The following is a 16,744-nucleotide window of genomic DNA, read 5'->3' on the forward strand; positions in this document are numbered from 1 at the left end:
AGGTACCGGGCCGGGAGCGCGGCTGCGCGGACGCCAGGGCGCCTCCGCGACCAGCCCGGACGCCGGGGCCCTCCCGCCACGGTGCCGGTGCCAGTACCGGTGCCCCCGCCCCGTCCGCGCTCACCGGAGCCGCCGGCACCGCCTCCTACCAGCGCCGCTCGCCGCTTCCGGGTGCGACGTCCCGCCCCGGCCCCGCCCCCGCGACGCCCCGCCCCGTCACGTGACGGCGGAGCCGCGGCCGCTCGGCGCATGCGTGTCCAGGAGCGGGGGGAGGAGGGAGGCGGGCTCGGCTCGGGCGCCCCCTGGTGGGGCGGGCGCTGCCGGGGGGACAGCGGGACCCACAGGGTGATACGGGGACACCCAGGGACCGTGGGGACCCATGGGGACACCCCGGGACTGTGGGGACCCATGGGTCACTGGGACCCACAGGGACATATGGGGACACCCCGAGACCGTGGGGACCCATGGGTCACTGGGACCTATAGGGAGATATGGGGACACCCAGGGACTGTGGGGTCACTGGGACCTATAGGGAGATATGGGGACACCCAGGGACTGTGGGGACACACGGGTCACTGGGACATGTGGGGACCCTTGGGGACAGTATTATCACCAGGAAACTTCTTAGCCTGATTAGAACCACATACTACCATCCATTGCTGGGAGGAGAAGCAGCGGCAAGACGCAGCCTGAGGGCATCAACAGGGACTTTAGGGAGTTGGGGCAGACCCTCAGGAACTCGGGTGTGCAGGTTGTATTCTCTTTCATTATTCCCAATGCAATATAGAAAGAAATGGGGATATTCTCCAACAACACGTGGTTCCGTGGCTGGTGTCATCGCCACAACTTTCGTTTCTTCAGCATTAGGAAGCCTTCCATGGCCCCAGGCATGATGGAATCTGATGGGATCCATCTTTCCCAAAGAGGGAAGAGAGCCCTGGAACATGAGCTAGCAGGGCTCATCGAGAGGGCTTTAAACTAGATTTGAGGGCATTGGGGAAGCAGGCTATGGGGAAAACAGGAGAACTTCTGAAGGCCACATGGTCAAATTCCAGCTGCCCCATCTAGAAAGAGAGGCACATTGGGTGCCCAACTCAAATGCCTCTATGCAAACACACGCAGCATGGGGAATAAACAAGCCGAACTGGAGATGTGTGTGTGATTGCAGGGCCGTGATCTCATCACAGTTACTGAGACATGGTGGGACAGCTCTCATGGCTGGAACGTGGCCATGGATGGCTTTAGGCTTTTCAGGAAGGCCAGGCCAGGAAGGCGAGGTGCCGGAGTTGCTCTTTACATTAGAGAGCAACTAGAACACATGGAGCTCACCGTAGGGGAGGATGAAGTGTGGGTTGAGAGCCTGTGGGTGAGGATTAAAGGGCAGGACAACAGGGGCGACACTGTCATGGGAGTTTACTACAGGCCTCCTGACCGGGGAGAGGAAGTGGATGTGGCCTTCTACAGGCAACTGCAAGAAGCCTCACAAACCCAGGCCCTGGTCCTTATGGGAAACTTCAACCACCCTGATGACTGCTGGGATAATCACACAGCTAGGAACAGGCAATCCAGGTGGTTCCTGCAGGACATTGCAGACAGATAACCTCTTGATGCAGGTGGTTGATGAGCCAGCAAGGGGAGGGGCGCTGCTAGACCTGATACTAACCAGCAGAGATGGTCTGGTGGGTAATGTGAGGGTTGGGGGCAGTCTTGGCTGCAGTGACCGTGGGATGACGGAATTCACGATCCTGCGGGGAGGAAGCTGGACAAGAAGTAGGATTGCAACCCTGGACTTTAAGAGAGCTAACTTTGACCTCTTCAGGGAGCTCCTTGGAGGAATCCCCTGGGCAAGGGCCCTAGAAGGAAACAGGGTCCAGGAGAGTTGGCTGCTATTCAAGCATCACTTTCTCCCAGCTCAGGATCGGTGCGTTCCTCTAAAAAATAAGTTGAGCTAGGCAGGCAGGAGAACTGTATGGATGGGCAAGGAGTTGTTGGGTAAACTCCATGAGAAAAAGAGCATGTATGAAATGTGGAAGAAGGGCCAGGCCACATGGGAAGAATATAGGAACATTGTCAGAGAATGCAGGGATGCAACGAGGAAGGCCAAGGCCTATTCAGAATTAGAGTTAGCGAGAGATGTCAAGGGCAACAGGAAGGGCTTCTACAAATACATCAGCAGCAAGAGGAAGACTAGGGAAAATGTTAGTTCGCTGCTGAGTGAGGAGGGTGCCTTGGTGGTGGAGGATGCAGAGAAGGCAGAGTTACTAAGTGCCTTCTTTGCCTCAGTCTCTAGTGCTAGGGCCAGTCCCCATGTACTGAGCCTGGAGACAAGAGAGAGAACCAGGAGAAAGGAGGACTTTCTGCTGGTCGAGGAGGATTGGGTTAGGGATTATTTAGGCAAACTGGACAAAATCCATGGGCCTGGATGGGATGCACCCAAGAGTGCTGAGGGAGCTGGCAGGGGTCACTGCTCAGCCGCTCTCCATCATTTTTGAGAGGTCATGGAGAGCGGGAGAGGTGCCGGAGGACTGGAAGAAACCAATGTCACTCTGGTCTTCAAAAAGGGCAAGAGGGAGGAGCCGGGAAACTACAGGCCACTCAGCCTCACCTCCATCCCTGGAAAGGTGATGGAGCAGCTCATCCTAGAGACCATCTCTAGGCATGTAAAGGAAAAGAAAGTGATCAGGAGTAGTCAGCATGGATTCACCAAGGGGACATAGTGTCTGACGAACCTGATAGCCTTGTGCGATGGGGTGACCTGCTGGATGGACGATGGGAGAGCTGTGGATGTTGTCTACCTCGACTTCAGCAAGGCTTTTGACACAGTCTCTCATAACATCCTCATAGGAAAGCTCATGAAGTGTGGACTGGATGAGTGGAGAGTGAGGTGGATTGAGGACTGGATGGCAGAGCCCAGAGAGCGGGGCCATGTCTGGTTGGAAGCCTATGGCCAGTGGTGTCTGCAGGGCCAGTACTGGGCCCGGTGTTCTTCAACTTGCTCATCAATGACTTGGACGAGGGCACAGAGGGCACCCTCAGCAAGTCTGCAGGTGACACCAAACTGGGAGGAGCAGCCAACACTCCCGAGGGCTGTGCTGCCATTCAGAGAGACCTGGACAGGATGGAGAGTTGGGCAGAGAGGAACCTCATGAGGTTCAACAAGGACAACTGCAGGGTCCTTCACCTGGACAGGAATCACCTCAGGCACCAGTACAGATAAGGGGTTGACCTGCTGGAAAGCAGCTCCGCAGAGAGGGATTTGGGAGTCCTGGTGGACACCAAGTTACCCATGAGGCAGCAATGTGCCCTCGTGGCCAAGAAGGCCAATGGGCTCCTGGCTGCAGCAGGAGGAGCGTTGCCAGCAGGGCGAGGGAGGGGATCCTGCCCCTCTGCTCAGCTCTGGGGAGGCACCTGGAGCACTGGGGGCAGTTCTGGGCTCCCCAGGACCAGAGGGACGTGGAGATGCTAGAGAGGGTCCAGTGCAGGGGCACGAAGATGGTGAAGGGACTGGAGCATCTATCGTGTGAGGAGAAACTGAGCGAGCGGGGCCTGTTTACCCTGGAGAAGAGCAGGCTGAGAGGGATCTGATCAACATGTTCAAGCACCTGAGGGGAGAGTGTAGGGAGGATGGGGCCAGGCTCTGCTCTGTGGTGGCCAGTGATAAGGAATAACAGGTACAATTTGAAACCCAGGAAGGGGCTGGAGGAACACGGGAAGAGGGCATGGGGGCTGCAGGCACGAGGGGCTGCGGTTTGGAGCAAACATCTCATTGTGGGGGGTGTCACACTCCAGCCAAGGACTTCCTTTGGGCTTGTGCTTAGGGTTGGACAGTGAATTTCCAGCAGCCGCTGCACGTGGGGTGGGTGCTGGTTGTGGCGGATGTGGCATTTGGGGCAGCGGTTGCACAGGGGCGCGTGCCAGTTGCGGCGGATGCTGCGCCGGGGCGGGCACTGTGCTTGGGGCACCCCGTGCCCAGGGCTCCGGGCCATGGGTCACCGTCCCTGTCCCCGGGATGGCAGTGCCGGGTGCTCCTGCCCTGCAGGCAGCAGCAGCCCCCGCTCGCTGCGGTGCAGCCTCCTCAGCTCCTTTAGAGCCTATGCAGCGCTCAGCCCCCTGCTCAGCGGGATGTGCAACAGGGAGCTGGGCAACCTACGGAGCCCGAGGGCCACCCGTGCTGGGCTGTGATGGGAGCACGTGGGGCTGGGGATGCGTGTGGGTCAGGGATGAGCTGGGAACAGGCAGGGCCAGAGATGCGCGTGGGGCCAGGGCTGGGAGCACACAGAGCTGGGGACATGCACGGGGCTGGGGACATGCACAGGGCCGGCAGCACCGTGTCACCTGCACGACAGGGTGGCCTGGTGGCTGCTCTCCCTGCACGGCAGCCCCATGAATGGGACCCCCTGCCAGCAGCCCAGCACTGCTGCGAGGCCACAGACACCTGGAGCAGGGGACAGGGGCCCTCGTAGAGGAGGAACAGGGACACCTGGAGCAAAGGGCTGTCAAGAGCAAGGGGACTGGGGGAACAGGGGCATGGGGACACCCGGAGCAGGGGGACAGCAGCAGAACCACCCAGCTGGGCCTGTGCCCAGCGAGGGAGCTGCGCGGTGCCACCGGGCAGCTGGGGGCCCCCTGAGGGGAGATGTGTGCACCTGGGGGACCCTCCATGGGGACGCGCGTGTGGCCGGGGGACCCTGCAGGGGACACATGTGCACTTGGGATACCCCGTGTGGGACACGCGTGCGGTGCCGCCAGCGCCGCCTGCTCGGCAGCCTCTGCGCCGTGCAGCCCCGCGTGCCCCAGCAGGGCCCAGCAGAGCGGTGCTGGCGGGAGGACCCGTGTCGTCCCCACGGTGCCCTGTCCCTCACGGCGCCCAGCGCCGCCCGCACACACCAGGCAGGACACGCCAGGAGCAGTTCAGGTTGTTGCTCGGTCCCGCGCGGGGTCTGCGCAGCTGCCCATGCGCTGCTCTGCACGGGCAGTGCCACCGCGGGCACCGCTGGCCCTGGGGACAGTCCAAGGACACAGCCTGCTCACGGCGCCGGCTCCGGGGGGTCAGGCGGTGCCTCCCGCTCGCGCTGCCGCCGCTCCTCCTCCTCCTGCCGATCCAGGCGCTGCAGCTGCTGCTCCAGCTCCTCGGGGACCGTCACCTCCAGCAGGTTCTCCATGCCCGGGCCCGGCTCGTCCCCGATGAGCACCTGGGGGATGCGCGGAGGGCGGGAGGCACCGGCACGGCTGCAGCGCGGGGAGGCCCCGTGCAAGCCCGCGTCGCCCCGCACCTGGATGAGCTTCTCGCAGGCGGCCAGCACGGCGGGGTCCGTCTCGGCACGGTGCAGCTCGCGCAGGATCACGTAGGTGCCCTTGGCGCGCACCGTGCGCCGGCCGTCCTTGGTGGCCATGAGCTGCGTGGGGCGGCCGCCGCGTGAGCGGCGCCGCTGCAGCGCGGAGCCTCCCGGAGCAGATCCGCACAGGGAGGCGCCGCGGGATCGCGTGCGTGGGGACGCAAATTCCCACGGAGCCGCACGGGGAGCTGCTCGGGAAGGGACGGGGCAGCCGACAAACGGGTCGGGGTGCAGCTGCAGGACGGAGCTGCGCGGAGGGCGCGCGCTGCCCGCGTCCCGCATGTTCCAGGTGGCACCTATGGCAACCCTTTCCTTCCTACCCCCTATCCTGCACGCAGCATAAAATATCAAATAAAAATACCAAAAAAAGAGGGGGTGTCGGGCAGAAATGACAGCCCCGGCGCGGCCGCATGGGAGCAGCTGCGGGAAACGGGATGTAGCAACGTGTGCCGAGACACTAAGGGGAGCGGGAGCGGTACCCGGCGCTCTACTCGTGGCACATGGAGCCAGCCCACATGGAGGGACACGGTCACCGCGAGGGACCCACCAGCATGATGGCCTCCAGCAGCATCTGGCGGATGTCAGGCTCCTCCTCGCGCCGCTTGTCGGGCGGCAGATACTGCAGCTCCGGGGGCAGCCCTAGGGCAGGTACTGCAGCTCGGGGGGCAGCCCTGGGCACAGGTACCACAGCTGCGGTGGCAGCCCTAGGGCAGGTACCGCAGCTCCGGGGGTGGCCGTGCCAGCAGGACCCCCACGCGCCCGCCACCCTGCGCGTCTCCCACCTTCCATCTCCTCCTCGGGCAGCTCCTCGGGGCCCGCGAGCGGCAGCAGCAGGAAGGGCAGGATGTCCACGGCGTCACCCAGCAGCCACTCGTGGTGCTCTGCAGGGGCGCCGGGATCAGGACGCGGACGGACGCGGCCCCGATGCCCACGGCAGGACCGGCCGCGGGCGCTCACCGTGCTCGAAGCAGCAGTTGCGCAGGGCGCCCACGATGCCGCGCCGCAGCATGACCGACTCCGCGTGCTGCGTGAAGGGCAGCAGCCGCTGGATGGAGCACCTGGCACGGGGGCATCAGCAGGGCAGGGACCCCCACCCGACCCGGCCCAGGCACCGCGTCCCCCTGCCCGGCCCCGCAGCCAGCCCTGCCCCGAACCCCTGCCCCACAGACATGGGCCCTGCCCCGAGCCAGCCCCTTCCCCAAAACTACCACCCCATATCCCTCATGTGGCCCCATATCCCTGCCTGCAGCTCCCGCCCTGTATCCCTAATCCCCATTCCCAGTTCCTGCCCATGCCCCTATCCTGGCCTCAAATTCCTGCCCTGGCCTCATGTCCCGGTGCTCAGCCTCTGCCTCGTATCCCTATCCCAACTCCTGCCCTGTATCCTTGTCCCGTCTCCTGTCCCTGTCCCAGCGCCTACCCTGTATCCCTGTCCCAGCGCCTGCCCATGCATGGTATCCTGACCCCCAGCTCCTGCCCCACATCCCGGCTCCTGCCCTGTATCCCAGCCCCTGCCCCATATCCAGCCCCAAATCCCGGCCCCGCGCACCGGGAGCGGTCGAGCAGCTCGCGGCGGCCCTCGGGCACGCGGCTGAGGTTGCAGAGCAGCGGCCCCAGCTCGGGCGGCGGCGCCCGCAGCGCGGCCAGCAGCGGCGCCAGCCCCGGGCCGCCCCGCAGCGCGCGGAGCAGCCGCCGCGCGCCGGCCGCCTCGCGGCTCGCGTTGGCCAGGAGCGCGCAGCCCCCGCGCGTGGGCGCCCGCGCCAGCGGCCCCGGCGCGGCCAGCGCGGCCCGCAGCGCCGCCGCCGCCGTCTCCTCCTCCGCCGACAGGTTCGCGAGGCAGCGGCGCGCGGCCTCCGCGCCCGCCGCGCCGCCCGCCGCCAGCGCCGCCAGCGCCGCCAGCAGCGCGGGCCGCGCCGCCAGCAGCCGCCGCCCGGCCGCGGAGCCCGAGAGCGACGCGGCCGCCGCCGCCGCGCCCGCCCGCGCCGCCGCCGCCGCGCCCGGCGCCAGCAGCGCCTCCAGCTCCGCCGCCGCCGCCTCCACCGCGGCCCGCTCCGCCGGCAAGGCCGCCTCTACCGACATGGCGGCCTCCATGGACACGCGGCCGCTTCAGCCGTCACGGCGGCTTCCGCCTCTACCAACATGGCGGCCCCCCTCAGCGGCGAGCGGCACCGCCGCCAATGGGCGTGTAGGGGGCGGCACCGCGCGGGCTGCCCGGCCAATCCGCGCGGGCGCTCTGCAGGGGGCGGGAAGGGGACGCGCCAATGGGGGCGCGGCCCGGGGCGGTGCCGTGGGGCAGGGGACGGGTCGGTCCCGGCGCGCTATGGGGCAGCCCGTGCCCCAACACAACCCCCCAGCGGGCTCTTCTCCTGCCCCAGCCTTGCTCCGTGCCCGACGACAGAAGGGAACGCAGTGTAAATGTCTTGCAGCGTAAATAAGGACAATCCAGCGCTTTCAAAGTTTAAAATAGTATATATATGTTTTATTCTTGCGGAATATTGAGTGCAAGGCAGTTTAATCTACAAGTATCCCAGAGAAACCCTCGTGTGGTGCCTTCCTCTTCGGAAACCCTCTGTCCTCGTTTTTTGTGGGTTCCTCTCCCCCCCCCCCCCGCCCCGTTATTTTATTCCGGGCAACTGAGATTTTCGTTGTTGCAGAGGGTTTTCTACCCCATTCACGCTCTCCCTTTTCCTGTGCCCAGCTGGTGAAGCCAGGCCGCGCGATGCCCTTCGGAGGGGCTGGGGAGACGTGTCCTACCCGTGCCCAGGAGCCTTCCCCTTCCTCTCGCCACGGCCCTCTCCCTGCTCCTGTGCTCACAGCCAGGTGGAAAGCCGCTGGCTGCGCCCAGGGGCCGCGTTCTGGACATGGGACACCTCCCTGCATTATCCCATTAAACTTGGGTAATTTAGCTCAGTTTTCCTCTCAAAGGCAGGAATACAGGGATTACCAAGCGAACGGCAGCGTCTCCCGCCGGAGCTGTGTGTCCTGCTGTGGTCGGGCTCCTCGCAGGGAGCCCCGCGCTGCAGCGGAGCTCAGCTGCTGGGCTCAGCACGCGGCTACTGCAGGGTGTTTACCAGCACGAGGCTGCAGGATGCGATTTGCTTCGAAGCGTCTGTGCAGCCTCCGCAGGGCTGCGGCGCCCGGCTCCGTCCCCGCGCGCGGCGGCATCACGGGAACACGCGGGCGCTCCTGGGGGCGCCGGGGAGATCTGCGGAGAGGGCGGCAGGAGAAGGGCGATGAGCCGCAGCCGCGGCCCTGCCCTGCCGCGGGGCTCGCGGAACATGCGAGAGGCGCAGGGCGGCCCTGCCCCATCCCGCACGGATCCCGCGTGATCCCAGCTGCTCCTCTCTGCACCCGCGTGCTGCCTCCGGCAGGGAGCCAGTGCTTTCCTGCTCTCACTCCTCCCAGCCGTCTTTCTGAAGCGGCTCGGAGCCTTCCTGACTGTCTCGGATGACAGGAGGGGTTACGGGAATTCCCTGCAGTCACGGGATATTTTTAGTCCTGCCATACAGGGACAGGGGGAAGAACAGCCACGGCTCAGCCAGAGGCAGAGCCAGCAGTGGGGCGGTGGGAAAGCAAAATGCATCTTTCTGAGGGTGGTGGCAGCAACAAGTGAGCGAGGGAGGACGTGGCTGCCTGCTCGGCGGGACGAGGTGCCCGAAGGGCTGCGATACCTGGTGCGTTTTGGCCCTGGTTTTCACAGGTTTCCACTTTGAGCAGAGCGGATGGGGTAAAAGACACGGGCTCCGTCGGCTGCAGCAGGGACAAGGGCTGAGGCTCCGGCTCCCGCTTCACCTCCGCCTGCGGGGAGGAATCGCAGCGCTCGGTTAGGTGCTCGCAGCGCTGGCAGCGCGAGGAGAGCCCGGAGCCGCCCCTGCTCCCGGTGCTCCCGGCAGTCCCAGGAGCTGCCCTTTAGCTGGATGCTTTTACAGCGGCTCTGCCAGCAAGCCGGGGATTTACTTAGGCTGGGCAACTACAGCAATTATGCAAAGAGCTCCCTTTAAAAGCCAAGTTGATCGGCTCCCGCGTGGATCAACACCCCTCCGGCCGGCCGGGTGCTCAGCGAGGTGTCTCCTCGAGGCTGCTCCGGAGTTTGCAGCCTCCTTTCCCAAAGCAGCCGTCGGCCTGTCCTGCACAAGGCCATGGCCCGGAGCACACACGTGGCTTCATTGCCAGAACTCAGGCTGATAAAGCACCTTGCTTAGGCAGAGATGTTGCGAGGAAGCACCAATGCATTCATTCCATCAAAGCACTCCAGAATTGGCCAGTTTCACTGCACCAAGCAGCTACGCAGTGTCCTTTGCTTAAGTGCATCTTTCTTGGCTGTGCTAAGCAGCCAAGGGGACACCCAGCTCAAAGAGTGGCTGAGGATGGAAGGGGCCTCTAGAGATCGTCTAGTGCAACTCATGAGCCCGCTCCATCCTGCTGCACGTCCAGCCCCACTGGCTGCGCTTTGGGGCGGATAAAGCAGCGTGTCCTGCGAAGGACCCGCTGGCAGGTCCGTGCAGGGCAGCCGCGCGGGAGCGGTGCTGGAACGGGGAGCGCACGAAGGACCCGCTGGCAGGTCCATGCAGGGCGGCCGCGCGGGAGCGGTGCTGGAACGGGGAGCGCACGAAGGACCCGCTGGCAGGTCCGTGCAGGGCAGCCGCACGGGAGCGGTGCTGGAACGGGGAGCACACGAAGGACCCGCTGGCAGGTCCGTGCAGGGCAGCCGCGCGGGAGCGGTGCTGGAACGGGGAGCACACGAAGGACCCGCTGGCAGGTCCGTGCAGGGCAGCCGCGCGGGAGCGGTGCTGGAACGGGGAGCACACGAAGGACCCGCTGGCAGGTCCGTGCAGGGCAGCCGCACGGGAGCGGTGCTGGAACGGGGAGCACACGAAGGACCCGCTGGCAGGTCCGTGCAGGGCGGCCATGCGGGAGCGGTGCTGGAACGGGGAGCACACGAACCCCTGCGGAGGGGCGTCTGCAGCACGGGCCACGTTCAGAGCAGGTCGTACCTTGGGGAAGGCCGAGGCGCTGCGTGTGCTCGTGCCCGGGGCATCCCCCGGCGTGGCACTCCAGCCCCAGAGCTCCAGGCTGCCGGGAATCTGCTGCCTGAATCACAAGGAGAAGAGTGTCACCAAGAAGAGCCGTTTCACTGGTGCAGAAGCAAAAGAGTGCTGACGTTGTCCTCAACTGCAGAGCCCCCGGATGCCCAGAGCGCGGGGCCCAGAACTGCTCGTAACCAACAAGGCAGCAAGTGACGACGGCTGCACTACATAAAGGGCTGGAATGGTGAGCCGAAGTGGTTGGGATACGTTTCAACTGCAGCGGCCTCCTTCCTGACAGGAAAAGGCTAGAGAAAACGGCACACTGCAACATGCAGACTGTCAGTTTAGTCTGACAGTTTAGAACAATTAGTAAAATTAATGGTAATTAACAGAGCTACGCTGAAAAAGGTCCTGGCAACGCTCCTGCAGCTGCCTTGCAAGAGGAGGCTGTGACTGAGCAGGGCTGTCCTCAAAGGAGCCACAGCCTCTGCCCTGCCACAAACCAGGGCTCCTGCTGAAGGCAGCAAAGAGCTTTTCTCTCTGCACCAGAGCCAGCTCAGGGGCTCAAACACAGACAGTTTTCCTGGCAAGCACAGCAGCTGCACAACAGAGGCAGAATCACAGAATTCTTAGGGTTGGAAGGGACCTCTAGGGATCAGCTAGTCCAACCCCTTTGCTGCGGCAGAGACACCCAGAGCACGGAGCACAGGGTGGCATCCAGGTGGGTTTGAAGATCTCTAGAGAAGGAGACACCACAACCTCTCTGGGCAGCCTGTGCTAGGGCTCTGACACCCTCACCATCAGGAAATTTTTCCTTAAGTTTCTGTGGAACTTTTGGTGCTTCAGTTTCTGGCCATTACCTCTAGTTCTGTCGATGGCCACCGCTGAAAAGAGGTCAGCACCATCCTCCTCACTGCCTCCCTTGAGGTACTTATAGACACTGATTAGATCCCCTCTCAGCCTTCTCTTCTCCAGGCTGAACAGGCCCAGCTCCCTCAGCCTCTCCTCGTAGGGCAGATGTTCCAGGTCCCTGATCATCCTTGTAGCCCTGCGCTGGACTCTCTCCAGCAGCTCCACATCCCTCCTGTACTGGGGAGCCCAGAACTGGACCCGATACTCCAGATGTGACCTCACCAGGGCTGAGTAGAGGGGTAGGATCCCCTCCCTCGACCTGCTGGAGACCTGAGAGCAGTTACCTGCGCAGGAGGCTCTCGCTGGGCTGCGCCGCGGGGCCCTGCTCTCCCGCGCCGCTCCTGAGCCTCTTCTCTGCCCCCGGCACGACGTCTGCTCCCCTCTTCCTGCCGTTCACCTGCAGCCAGGGGCCAGCCTGCGCCTGGTGTGCGGAGGAGCCGCCGGCGGGCAAGTTCTCTGGGAAACCAGAAGCCGGAACCTCGGCAAGTTCTTCTTCAAGAGCGTATTTGGACTCCTGGGGAAAGCAAACGAAGCCCAGCACCGTTAACTTGGGGTTAGCAGGTTGAGGTTGGCAAGCAAAGTTAGCAGATGAGGGTTGCAGCAGCACTCCGCCGCCGCACGTTCTCACCGCGTGCTTTGTGGGGACTTTGCAATGGATTTCCTTTACTTAAAAAACAATTAACTCATCACCCCATGATTCCAAAACAAGGAAAACCAAAACTAACAAAAGGAACCAGCTAGGAGCATAGCAGGAATCATCTGATCAATATGTTTAAATACCTAAGGGGAGAATGTAGGGAGGATGGGGCCAGGCTCTTCTCGGTGGTGGCCAGGGACAGGTCAAGGGGTAATGGGTACGAGCTGAAACCCAGGCAGTTCCATCTCCATGTGAGGAAGAACTTCTTTCCTGTGAGGGTGCCAGAGCCCTGGCACAGGCTGCCCAGAGAGGCTGTGGAGTCTCCTTCTCTGGAGATCTTCCAAACCCGCCTTGATGCCACCCTGTGCCCCGTGCTCTGGGTGTCCCTGCTGGAGCAGGGGGCTGGGCTGGGTGACCCTAGAGGTCCCTGCCAGCCTCAGCCCTTCTGTGGTTCTGTGCAGAACCTGCCACCTTGTGCCAGCTCCAGAGTCAAGGCCTCTCCCTGCAAAGAGCTCACTAGTCTTGAGGGTGACTCGCCCACGACGGTGACATTTCCTGCCACAGCAGCACCAGGTTTCCAAAGACCTTTTGTGCTGCCCTGCTGAGCTAGGAACCTGCTGGTCCCACACACAGCTCCTGGCTGCTTGTTTAGATGCAAGGCACTGGCGTATTCCGTGATCAGGATGTGGTTAGAAGAGAAGGGGTGCTAAGTTTTTGTCTTTTTGAGTATTTTTTTCCTTCTTTTTTCCAACTGCAGTAAGAGTCCAGGAATCCCTCCCTGCTGACGTGGCTCAGTGGCAGGGCACTGCTGGCCTGCAGGGCTGTGGGTGCCTCCTCGGCAGCCCCTGCACAACTCCCTGCTCCTGGCACGGGCTGCCCTGGGCAGCACGGAGGGCGCAGGACTCACCGTGGCCGTGTAATAGACCTGCAGGGACTCCAGCTTCTCCCGGCCCTGCTGCAGGCCCAGCTCGCGGAACCAGGCCGTGCCCGAGCGCCGCTCCGAGATGAATTCCAGCAGCCTGCGGAAGGACCCCGGCACCTCCGGCGTCTCCAGGACGACGAGGACTTCCACACTATCTAGGTCTGCAAAGCACCGTAATTAGACAGCGTGACAAGAGGGATCACAGAGACCCCGCGCGCGTTGAGCTTTCACAGTGCCCTTATTACTACATCCTCCTTTTCCCGTGCTTGGGGTGACACCAGAGCAGCTCTGTCCTCTAGGCCCCTCGGCCTTTGCGGGGCCTCTCCTGCAGGGACTTGCTGGAGACCTGCAGTGGCACCAGCTCCACGAGCACGGACGCGCTCGGCGGGGAGCAGCAACACGCTGCATGTCCCCTGACGTGCTCTTGCTTGTCCCACAAATGCAAGACCTTCAGCTAAAGCACCGCAGCCCCCGCACCAGCACTGTACAGGGAAACGCCCGGAGCAGTTAAGGATATCAGCAGTAACAGCGTGAAGCCTGTTACAGTGGAAGGAGGGAAGCGCGGAACCCCGGGCAGCTACAGGAACGCATCCCACTCACTTGCTGGGGCTGCCTGCGGTCCCCATCTGGAGTAAATGTCCCTGGTCCCCTCGGGAGACACGTGCAGGTTCAGGTAGTACAGGTGGAAGCAGCACTCGCACAGGTAGACGCTGCTGAACGGCACCGTCAGGCTCATATTCCCTTCGGAGGGAGGAGGAGAGCACTGTGTTACTGGGAATACGCAGGAGCCCAAAGCCTGGCCAAGGCCTCAGCAGCTTCCCCGGGAGCAGCGTTCCCCAGCCCGGCCCGCGAGGGCAACGGGAATACAACGGCGCCCGTTAATTCGGAGCAGGGCGGTACGGGGAGCCCTCCCCGCAGGGAGATCCAAGCGTTGGTGACCCGGGTTGACGCAGGATAATGGGTCTGGTTAGCAGGGAATGGCCTGGGGAGGCTGTGGCTGGAAGCCTGAGCCCGTGTTTTGCAGCTGGGTGACTCAGCAGCAGCTCCGCAACCACCACGGGGCTGGGAGAGGACTGGGAAGCAGCCGCTGCGCCCCAGCGGGAAGACACATCCACCCGCCCAGGGCTCCATGAACAACTGACTGCAAATTACTGACCTCCGAAGTGGATGGTGGTTTCCTGCACGGATATCTTAAAGACAAAAGGGACAAACATTCTCCATTAGAGGACACATTACGCAAACAGAACAGCCACAGTACCGATGTGCTGCAAAGCCAAACACTGAGTCGCGGTCACTTTACTATTCCGGTCCTGGGAAAGAAGCCTGAAATTCTGCTCGGGATTCAGTGGTGCTCCCAGCAACACTTTGCCTGGGAAACCTTTCCCTCCTTGTGAACGTCTGAATTTAACTGCGCTAAAACTCCTTGTATACAAGTTGGTGAGTTACTTGAATACCAAATAACAAAGTTTGCTCTTAAAGGACAGATTTATAAAGGAAGGAAGTGGAATATGAAGGCAGTGGAATATGCACAAAACTGCCTTGTAGTGCTAATTTGGACTGAGAGCATAGAAGTTACCAAGTGCTACCTCTACACACTGTTGGATGCTGTGATCTAATTCCATGGAGATTTGTAACAGGCCGATAATTTAGAAAATAAACTATATATTACAGGAGAGCAGATTCCACTGCCCTGCACACACACTTTTTTTTCTCTTTGTAGGTGAACAGATAACAAAGCTGGAATGTTATTTTCCACCGTGTGGACATCTGAGCAGTTAGTGAGGGCAGTAACATCTACCTTGGTGCATTTACACACGGGATTGCAGGAGAGACAATTCCGTGTGGTGGAAGCATATACGGATACATCACACTAAAGCTCTGGAAAGAACATTAATTTAGAAGTCTGAAAAATATGTGCGTTTTTACGCATTTCTAACAATCAATCCTTTACAAAACATTGTATTAGTTCTCTAATACAGGTGTCCTTCTTAACATTTCTGAGTGAAGATATGTGAAGATATGTGAAGCACCACATAAAAGTACTAGGGTCTAAAAAAAAAAAAAAACACGGTATTTAAAGTCCTAACACAGTCTCAGATCTTATGAAGAAGCGCCGTGGCAAGCTGCTAGGCACAGAAGAAGCTCTGGGCAGAAGGGAAATTCAACTTAAAACGGGAAACTCCGTGACATTCTGGAGCGGTTACAGAGCAGCCCCGCGGCAGGTCCGCGCTGGGACAGAAACCCGTCCCCTGCCCCGTGCCAGGCAGTGGGACAGCGGGTGCCAGCGCAGCCAGGAGGGGACGCGGGGACAGGACCCTGCTCGCAGCTCCCGGTGCTCCCTACCTGCACGGAGGCGACGTGCGCCAGGTGCCAGGGCCCCACGCGGACGACTCGGCACCTTCCCACGAAATCCGGCGGCTCCGCGCTCTCCCACGCGTCCTCGGCGCCGGCTCCGATGTGCCCTGGGCTGGGCAGCACGTAGTCCACGCAGGAGAGCTTGCAGAGCTGCTGCACCTTGCCGCAGATGCTCACTAAATCTGAACAAAATAGATAAAAAATATATATAAAATGTTAAAGGAAGAAGAATTACTGCTCTGCTTAGCAGCCTTAAAGGATGCAGGAATGCAAGGAACGCCTGGGAACACCAGGGAAAACCTGCAAAACGGGCTGCAGGTGTCTGGTAGTGATTTGTGTTTCCTCACACACAAACGTGGTAGCAAATGCAGAAGAAATGCCAAAAAGCCACGGAACCATCTTAGCAGGAAAATAGGCAAATAACTTAGTTGAAATGCTTTGCAGTGGACAGGCAGTGTTTCTCAGCAGTTTACATGGCACAGCTAATGCTACTGGCAACCTAATTCCAGAACAGAATTAGTTCTCTTGCCACTTCTATAACCTGCAAAGGTGAAAATCTGTTTTTCCTTCTCCTTCAATGACTTGCTAAAACCGCTGTGCCTCTGGAGCAGGAATTCTGTAAGCAGGGATTCTTTAAGCTGTGGGTCTGTGCAATAACTGGGACAACTGTGTCCTGATCATTTCAGTGCACACCCCACAGATAAATACTGCTTTTTCCTGACACTTGCATTAAACATCCTCATTTCTTTCAACAAGTTGCTGATGCAGAGAGAAGCATTTCCTCCTGCGAGCCCCTCGAGCTAGAGGGCTGGGGCTGTGTTTTACTGCTGCGCTGCTAAGGTCATCTTTGGTTTCCCTCTTTTGTAACACGGAAACCCGTGTGGTTGAGGTCATCCCCCACCTCCTGACACCGCAGGCCAAAGCACAAGGCTCTGCCCGATGGTCAAGCACGCAGATGGGAGCCTAGCAGAGAGGAAACCATCCCCACCGCCACGCCGGGGCGTGCAATGCACCGCTGGGCTCCCACCTTTCCGCACGGGAGCCTTACATTGAAGCAATTCTTCACGGCTTTGGAAGGGAGCAACAATTTCCAGGTGCAAACTTTGGCACACCTCCAGAATGCACAAACTACATTCATGATGGATGGCAGCAGCATCCCTGCGTTGCACTCTGGGTCTATTAACAGCTCCTGACCATTTCCCAAATCACACTGCCTTCTGCAATGCTGCATATTTAATTTTAGCCCCACAACTAAGCATTTTTGTGGGCGCTAGAAAAAGAAGAGTAAAGATGGATCTCTACCTGGAATGACGCTGTCATTTTTCTGGACAGTCTTCAGCATGGGCTCAAATTGCCTAGCCAGGGTTTTATTCAGATCCTGCACCACACACTCAAAAGTGCCACAGATGTATTGCTGAAAAAGAGTGGCAGGTCATGAGGGTTTCATGTCATACAGCTTTCTTAAAAGAGACGCCAGGTTCTTCCTGGCAGCAGGACTCCTACCCAGCCCTTTTCACCCGCCAGGTTTTATCCATGAGGATCAACATCCTTGTCC

The 16,744-nt window shown here is 60.7% G+C and overlaps 2 protein-coding genes across 2 annotated transcripts in view; both read right to left on the minus strand.

Moving 5' to 3' along the window:
• Positions 1–5,027: 5,027 nt before the first annotated feature.
• HGH1 (HGH1 cochaperone) lies at positions 5,028–7,415 on the minus strand. The gene is made up of 6 exons (XM_088537109.1): positions 6,886–7,415; positions 6,294–6,394; positions 6,119–6,217; positions 5,884–5,975; positions 5,274–5,396; positions 5,028–5,192 (listed from the first exon to the last, which is right to left on the minus strand). The coding sequence occupies exons 1-6, from the start codon at positions 7,413–7,415 to the stop codon at positions 5,028–5,030; spliced, it is 1,110 nt and encodes a 369-aa protein (XP_088393235.1).
• Positions 7,416–9,727: 2,312 nt separating this feature from the next.
• The window catches only part of LOC104580510 (uncharacterized), a 29,651-nt gene continuing 22,634 nt past the window's right edge, over positions 9,728–16,744 (minus strand). The window contains exons 21-27 of the mRNA XM_088537110.1: positions 16,492–16,603; positions 15,178–15,371; positions 13,991–14,024; positions 13,435–13,575; positions 12,820–12,995; positions 11,560–11,789; positions 9,728–10,427 (exon numbers count right to left, since the gene is read on the minus strand). Coding sequence (XP_088393236.1) covers positions 9,728–10,427; positions 11,560–11,789; positions 12,820–12,995; positions 13,435–13,575; positions 13,991–14,024; positions 15,178–15,371; positions 16,492–16,603 — 1,587 coding nt within the window. The remainder of the gene's footprint in view (positions 10,428–11,559; positions 11,790–12,819; positions 12,996–13,434; positions 13,576–13,990; positions 14,025–15,177; positions 15,372–16,491; positions 16,604–16,744) is intronic.

Source organism: Tinamus guttatus, unplaced genomic scaffold (genome assembly GCF_059628265.1).
Source record: "Tinamus guttatus ecotype Peru unplaced genomic scaffold, ASM5962826v1 Tinamus_guttatus_pri_ptg000731l, whole genome shotgun sequence".
Classification (NCBI taxonomy): domain Eukaryota; kingdom Metazoa; phylum Chordata; class Aves; order Tinamiformes; family Tinamidae; genus Tinamus; species Tinamus guttatus.